The following is an 8,534-nucleotide window of genomic DNA, read 5'->3' as shown; positions in this document are numbered from 1 at the left end:
ATTCTTCCTGAACTTGAGTTGTAGCCTGGTGCTTCCCTAATAAACCCCGTAATCCGTGAGTTCTGTGTGGCCACTGCCCAGGAGAGAGGTAGTGGGTGCTTTGGGAGGAACGGTTGGAGAAAGGGCTGGAGGGAGGCAGCATGTCTGGCCTGGCAGGAATAGGCCTTGGGTTACTGCTGGTCATCCTGTCTTCCTCTTGTGGGGTTCTAGGAGGTCAGAATATGAGGCCTCCTCATTGTTTTTACAGTGTAGTATAGTAGGATTAAAACTCCATCACTTTCTAATTATGCCTCTGCTCTTAAAAACCTTTTATTTTCCTTATTATACCATATGAATTTTAAAATGTTCACAATTAAAATACACAGTAGAACAAAAACCAAAGTTTATATAAAAGAGAAACCTAAAAACCTATGCCCATTGAATCAATTCCAGTTCATAGCAACTCCCTTAGGGTTTTGAAGGCTGTAAATCTTTATGGAGGTAGATTGCCTCATCTTCCTCTCCCAGAGCAGCTGGTGGGTTTGAACCACTAATCTGGTTAGCAGCCAAATACCATACCCACTATACAAGAGCTCCTATTTAAAGGATAGAATAAGCTAAATAAGGATATAAGGAACTTAACTATGGAATAAACATTCATAGACTCTGAATCTGGAATTAATTCACCTCTTTTCTTCCTATGATTATACTTTTTTAATTATAGCTTTTCAAATTGCGGCTTTCTTCCTCAGAGCAATATTTAACAGCAGAAACAGAAATTATCATTTCTTAATAAAATTACAATCTCTCACATAAATTTTTGTTATTTTAAGGGTCATGGAGGATTCTAAAGCTTTTAAAGATTTTTACTACAATCTCTGATTAATCAGACATTTAGAATTAAAAGCATGCAACCCCTAGATTTAACTTACTTTAAATTTGTATATACATAGTTTTTGCTTAATTTATTCAGGATCATAACACACTACCAAATTCACTAAAGAAAAAAAACCAAACATCTAATTAATTCCCCCAAAGCTATCCTGAAAGAGCTATAAGGAGCTCCAGACATTTTCAATAATGTAACATGCTCTTAAATTTAAATTTCATCCCATCTCTGATGCTAACCCCATTGCTGGCCCCACCTCTAAGAATGAATAAGGGTCAAATATGGCATGAACTTCAGGGCTAAAGCTTAGGGCCATCAGACAAGCCACATCCTTGGTCACTTCAGAAAAGGCCACCCTAGCAAAAGTTTAAGAAGGTAACCAAAATCTCAGAAGAAATGAGTCTGTGAGTCCAATAGCTTACATGAGCCATGACATCAGCTACCCTGAAACCAGAAGAAATAGATGATGCCCGGCTCTCACCATTGACCAGTCTGACTGGGGTCACAATAAATGGTCCAAAAATGGCATGGGAGAAAAATTCAGAACAGAACACAAATTCTTTATAAAGTCCAGACTAATTGGACCACCTGAGACCAGAGGACTCTCTCAGGCTGTCGCCCTGAGATACTCTTGAAACCTTGAACCAAAACTATCCTCAGAGTATTTTTTTGCGAAAAAGCAAAGTGACATGCAAAATAAAGAACATTACCTATTACATCTCTGCTCTACTAAAAAAACATCTGTATGAGCCCAAAAGGTCAAAATGTAATCTGTTGGAAAAATCAATCAACCACCATCAAAAGACGTATTGCTTTGGGCAAATCTGTTGCAAAAAAACCTCTTTCTTCAAGTGCTGAAGAGCAAAGATATCTCCTTGAAGACTAAGATATGCGCCTAACCCAAGCTATGAATTTTCAATCACCTCATATGCATGTGAGAGCTCGACAATGAATAAGGAAGACCAAAGAAGAGTTGATGTTTTTGAGTTGTGGTGCTGGTGAAGAATGCTGAAAGTACCATGGACTGCTAAAAGAACTAACAGATCTGTCCTGGAGGAAGTGCAGCCGGAATGCTCGTTGGAAGTGAGAATGGCCAGACTTCATCTCACCTACTTTGGTCATGTTGTCAGAAGGGACCATTCTCTGGAGAAGGAAGTCGTGCTTGGTAAAGTGGAGGGTCAATGAAAGAGGGGAAGGCCCTCAACAAGATGGATTGACATAGTGGCTGCAGTGATGGGCTCAGGTATAGTAGGGATCAAGAGGCTGGGACAGGACCAGACAGTATTTCATTCTGTTGTATGTAAGGTTGCTATGAGCCAGAGACAACTCAACAGTACATAACAAAAACAAGAAGCAAAAATGAACAGACTAAGGGGACAGGGAAACTAGAGCTCTAGAAATGAAACCACCAGAACACAAAGAAAATGTTAACACAAATGAAGAATGTAACTAATGTCAGTTTGTGTTGGGATTGTCAAACAGGAACCTAACTTGCTGTGTAAACTTTTGCCAAAAACACATAAACCAAACCAAACTCATTGCCGGTCAAGTCGATTACAACTCATAGCAATCTCTCCTTGGGTTTTCGAGGCATTATCACTACGGAAGTAGAAGATTGCCCAACATTCCTTCCAGGAGTGGCCGGTGCTTCTGATTAGCAGTCAAATGCCTTAGGTACTATGTCACCAGAGCTCCCAAAAACACAGATAAAAATCTTTTTTAAAAAGGGGGAGATATCCTAAATCAAGTCTGCTCAATCTGAGTATTTGATTATATTCTGAATTTGCTTATAACCCGAGTTACATTCATATTGTCTGATGGCTCTACAATAGTTACAATGGTCACATTTTTTAGGAAATTTGATTAATAATAGATTTTATTTTCCAATTAAAAATTTAAAGATAGGCACCTATACAGTTTTGTAGGCTTTCTGAGTCACAACCTCTGTTTAAAGGAGAGCAGAAAGATGAAGAGAGTCTGTTAGGGTCACACTATGATCCTTTATTCTCACAATTACATTTTTAACTGTTCTGTATGTGTATTTGGTAATATGTTGAAACCTGTGTAAGCCAGAACTCAGCCTTGTTTTTCTGAGTTTGTCAAGTTTTCCACTTTTGACAGGGTACAGTCTTACCACTTCCCTGTTAGTCATTTGGTGGGAAATATTTGCATTTTCCTTCTACAGGTTTCTGCCTTCCTTACACAGGTTCCAGCTTTCATGGTTTTACTATATAAATACATTATATTTAATGTCATAGAAATTCTTTGTAGTGATATTTTTTGGGAAAAGAACTGACAACCACCAGAGGCTACTTCTAAATGACTTCTAATTTAATTTTCATGAATATTTCAAGCAGAACTGAATAAAAGAAAATGAATTCCCTCCCTAGTAATAGTGGATGAGGGTTAGTGAGAATGTGTATGGGTTAGGGAGATCATTGTATAAAATAAAAACAATTACATTATGATGGGATTAATATTTAAGTTAAAATTTCTCTGTATTAAAACACTAGAATCAGTCTGCCTTGCTTCAGCCATTAGAACCCTGTCCCATTGGTAATAATAGTGTCTTACATGTATTAAGTGCCAACCATGTACCAGGGAAACCCTGGTGGTGCAGTGGTTAAAAAAACTTGGCTACTGACCAAAACATTGGCAATTCATACCCACCAAGCCATTCATAGAACTCTGGTAGCGTAGTGCATAAGGCATTTGACTGCTAACCAGAAGGCTGGTGGTTCAAACCCTCCAGCCACTCCTCAGAAGGAAGGTTGGGCAATCTACTTCTGCAGTGAACTACCTCAGAAACACAAGGTGGGGTTGCTTTGAGTTGGATCCACCTTGATGGCAGTGCGTTTTTTTGTTGTTGTTGTTAAGCCTTTCATGGAAGGAAGATTTGGCAGTTTCCGTCCTTAAAAATTTAGTCTTCATTAATACTATGGGTACTTTTACTGTGTCCTATTGGGTCACATTAAGTGAGAATCAACCTGATGGCTGTGGATTTTGGGGGGGAAAGTTCTATTTTCAACATTTTACATGCATTACTTAATGTTCAAGACAAGTCTATAAGGTGTTTTGTTGCTGCCATCAAGTTACTTTCTGACTCAAGGCAACCCGTCGTGTGTAGAATAGAGCTGCTCTGTAGGATTTTCAAGGCTGTGACCATTTGGAAACAGATCTCTGAGTATGTCTTCTAAGGCCCCTCTGGGTATGTTTGAACCACCACCATTTCAGCTAGTAGTCAAGCGCTTAACTGTTTGCACCACCCAGGGTGTAGGTATTGTTACTTACATTTTACAGATGAGAAGGCCAAATACTTGCCCAAAGTCTCACAGGGTTTGGATTCAAGCATAGACAGCCTGACTCCAAAACTCAGACTTTGAACCTCTATTTCATGTGATTGTGCCATCATCTGAAAACTGTTCTTGGGGAAGATATGTATATACCATACCCTTTGAAAACAGAATCATTTCTTAGTCACGTGTCTGGAACTGCTGTAGCCTCTGTATTCTAAAAGTCCAATCAGTTTTAAAATGGTCTTTCTCACCCATATCAGTCAATGGAGGACTGCAACCAATACCACACCTCTGCTACAAAGTGTGACTTAAAAAATAGGAGTTCCACAGGTTGAACAATTAGGTATGTCTGTGCAGGGGGGAGTGTGCCCATGACCATGTACAGGGTTGGCAGACAGTGTTTCTACAAGTGTATTTGTATGTTCTGTAAGAATTTCTAGGTATATAGTAGAGTTAAAAAGGGACAAGGTTCTAGTCACTTCTTGGCCACACCCAGCTACCCAGAGGGACTGAGTAGTTGGACCTGTGGGCTTGGGACCATGGTCGCAGGTGGTATCAAGCTCAATTGGCATAACATACTGTGCATAAACATTGTTCCACATCCTATGTTGGTGAGTATCGTCTGGGATCTTAACAGCTTGCAGGCAGCCATCTAGGTACAACGATGGATCTCTCCTTATCCAGAGCAAAGAAGAATGAAGAAAACCAAAGACGCATGGAAACAATTAGTCCAAGAGACTGGTAACACCATGCGATCCTCAGCCTACATGACTATGAGAAGAACTAGATGGTGCCTGGCTACCACTCTCAACCACTCAGAGAGGGATCTATGTAGGAGATCCTGGATAGAGTGGGTGAACAATGTGGAACAAAACTCAAAATCATTTAAAAAAAAAAAAGAAAAAACAGGTTTGGTGATCTGATAGAGCCTGGAGAAACCCCTGAAACTATGGCCCCTGGCTGTCCTTCAGGTCTGGAATTGAACCCATTCCTGTGGCTTCCAGCCAAACAAAAAACAGGCATATGAGCTGAACATTTATGTTAGGCATATACACTCCTTGGAGTGATCAGTCGTGGGAGAATAGAAGGGTTGTGTATGCCAGGGAGACAGCTGGGTAGAAGAGTCTCAAAGAGGGCAGGAGTGCATGGGAGGGAAGAACACAGGGAAGAGGTAACTATGGGGAGGAAGCGGGAAGAGAGCTGTTGCATTGTGGGAGAATATGTCAATGTCATGAGAAAGTGTATGTGAACTGCTGTATGGAAAATGAATTTGCTCTGTAAACTTTCACCCAAATCACAATAAAAATTTTTAAAAGTAGGAGTTCAGCTAATAATCTTGTTTTGTTTTGGGTTTTTGTGTGTATCTATTTATAAACCCTGTTATAAAGGTCCCTTTAAAGCTTATATATCAAAAAAAAAAAACTCACTGCTTTTGAGTCGATTGAACTCATAGCAACCCCTCCTTGGGTTTCCGAAGTGGTATCTCTATGGAAGTAGATTGCCCAATCTTCCTTCCGAGGAATGCCTTGGGCACTATGCCACCAGAGCTCCATTAAAGGTTATAAACTCATCTACATTTAGTAAGATGGAAAATGATGGTTTGCCAGCTCCCTAATTTTAAGAAGTTTAGCAGTAAGTTGTATTTTCTTTGTAAGGCTGTCATAAATCATTTCTACAAAAATGTCCCTCCCTAGCAAAGAAATAGTTTATAAATCTATCAGCTACAGGCTATATTTTCTTTGATATATTCTTTATAGTGCTAAATATAGAAAGAATATCTGGGAATTTAAGCAAAATAATTATGCTGTACTGACGGGGTAATTATTTAAACCATAATTCTGTTTTGTTTTAGTACCTGACTTCTAAATCTTACCCAAACCAAACAAACCAAACTCACTGCTGTCGAGTCAAACCCAACTCATAGTGACCCCTCCTTGGGTTTCCAAGGCAGTATCACTACAGAAGTAGCTTGCCCAACCTTCTGAGGAGTGGAATTGTCTAGTGGTTAAAAAAGCCTCAAAGAGGAAAAGAACTAGATGGTGCCCAGCTACCACTTGTAATCTCTGAAAGGGATCACAATAGGAGGTCCTGAATAGACTGGGAGAAAAAAGTGGAACACAAGATCATGAAAAAAGACCAAGCTTACAGATCTGAGAAAGAATGGTGGAACCCCTGAGACACTAGCCCTCAGACCCCTTCAGGCTGAGAATTGAACTTCCATGGCTCAACATTCAGCCAAACTATAGACAGGCCTATAGGTGAACAATAATAGCATGAAGGTATGCAGTCATTAGCACAGTCAACTCATATGAGATCATTTGCCCAGGGATAAATCTATGAAGCCAGAAAAGGAAAGGAAGGAAGGAAGTAGAAAAAATGGAGTGCTGTTACATTATGGGGATTGCAGTGAATGTCACAAAATACAATGTGTATGAATTGTTGAATGGAAAACCAGTTTGCTCTGTAAACTTTTACCCAAAACACAATAAAAGGAAAAACCCTCAAAATCAAAGTAATAAAAGATAACAAAGCTAATAAGCATTTTATTGGGATTCTTTTCATTGAAAGACCTAAACATTCATTTCTCTTCATGAGAAAATAGTTTTTCTTCCTTGAATCTTGTGCTTCTTTCCATTTGGTATTCCACATGTATAGGTTTTATTAGTTTTTTTGTTGTTTTTTACTTAGTCAAGTAACATTTTACCTCATAGGTTATTAACAACTTCTTTTAAATTTCATTATTTTAAAAACAACAGTTCTATAAAGACATGGCATTCCATAGTTCACTAAGTTGTTTATATTTTATTTCTAGGAAATAACAGTACAACAGCTAATGGCTCATTTGGATTCCATCAGGAAAGATATGGTCATCTTAGAGAAAAGTGAATTTGCAAATCTGAGAGCAGAGAATGAGGTGATAAAAGTTTTAAGTTATTACTAATAAAGTAACTAATTTCACAAGTATCTTACTTGGTGAATAGGTTAATGGGACTAAATAGCAACATGTAGTGCCTAAGGCATTTGACTGCTAACCAGAAGGCTGGCAGTTCAAACTCACCAGCCACTCCTCAGAAGGAAGATTGGGCAATCTACTTCTGTTGTGATACTGCCTCGGAAACTCAAGGAGGAGACGCTATGAGTCAGATCTGACTCAATGGCATTGTGTTTGGTTTGGTTATTAATAAGTTTTTTGATATAATTTATATTTAACCATATCTGATTTTTTTTATTTCTATGACCAAGGCTATATTTTCCAACTACCAGTGCCACTTCTTTGTTCTCTGTTCATTAATTTTTGCATTCCAATCATCAGTAATTATCAATATATCTTGATTGTGTGTTTGGTCAATTTGAAACTGAAAAAGTTGGCAAAAAAAATCTTCAATTTCTTCATCTTTGGCTTTAGTGGTTGGTACATAAATTTGGGTAGTAGTACTAGTAACTGGTCTTCCTTGTAGGCATATGGATAGTCCTGTCACTGACAGCATTGTACTTCAAGATAGATCTTGAAATTGTTTTTTTTGACTATGAATGAGACACCATTCCTGCTCAATTTGTCATAGATGTGATTCCAGAGACCGCATGATAGCATTTTGCAAGACCACTGACTTATTCATTGCAAGTACTTCTTGTCAACAACATAAATGGCAACTATTCGTGTGGACCTCACCAGATGGAATATAGGAATCATATCAATTACATCAGTGGAAAGAGGTGATGAAGTCAGTATCATCAGTCAAAACAAGACCAAAAGCTGACTGTGGAACAGACCATCTATTGCTCATATGCAAGTTCAAGTTGAAGCTGAAGAAAATGAAAACAAGTCCACAAGAGCCAAAATATGACCTTGCTTATATCACACCTGAATTTAGAGACCATCTGAAGAATAGATATGATGCACTGAACACCAGTGAAAAAGACAAGACTAGTTGTGGCATGACATTAAGAATATACATAGAAGGCTCCCGGCAAGATGGCGGACTAGGCAGAAGGATTGCACAGACCCTCTTCAACAGAGAAAAGGGAAACCAATTAACACAGACACAGAAGATAATCAAGGAAGAAGTCAAAGCTGCAATGAAAGAACTGGCGAAGTACAAGGCTCCGGGAATTGATGGCATACCGATTGAGATATTTCAACAAACAGCAATGAGTAAGGAAGGCTGAAGAAGGGTTGATGCTTTTGAGTTGTGCTGGCAAAGAATGCTGAAAGTACCATGGACTACTAAAAGAACTAACAGATTTCTCTTGCACCCGAAGTGCTCCTTGGAAGTGAGAATGGCCAGACTTCGTCTCACCTATTTTGGTCATGTTGTCAGAAGGGACCATTCCCTGGAGAAGGATGTCGTGCTTGGTAGGGTGGAGGGTCG

General features: G+C 39.0%; 1 protein-coding gene across 1 annotated transcript in view; it reads left to right on the top strand.

Annotated features, from left to right (window-relative positions):
- The window catches only part of CCDC90B (coiled-coil domain containing 90B), a 97,474-nt gene that overhangs the window by 75,889 nt on the left and 13,051 nt on the right, over positions 1 to 8,534 (top strand). The window contains exon 7 of the mRNA XM_007946284.1: positions 6,977 to 7,078. Coding sequence (XP_007944475.1) covers positions 6,977 to 7,078 — 102 coding nt within the window. The remainder of the gene's footprint in view (positions 1 to 6,976; positions 7,079 to 8,534) is intronic.

Source organism: Orycteropus afer, unplaced genomic scaffold, assembly GCF_000298275.1.
Source record: "Orycteropus afer afer isolate SDZICR_OR568_19922 unplaced genomic scaffold, OryAfe1.0 scaffold00154, whole genome shotgun sequence".
Lineage (NCBI taxonomy): Eukaryota > Metazoa > Chordata > Mammalia > Tubulidentata > Orycteropodidae > Orycteropus > Orycteropus afer.
This window is presented reverse-complemented; position numbering and strand designations above follow the sequence as displayed.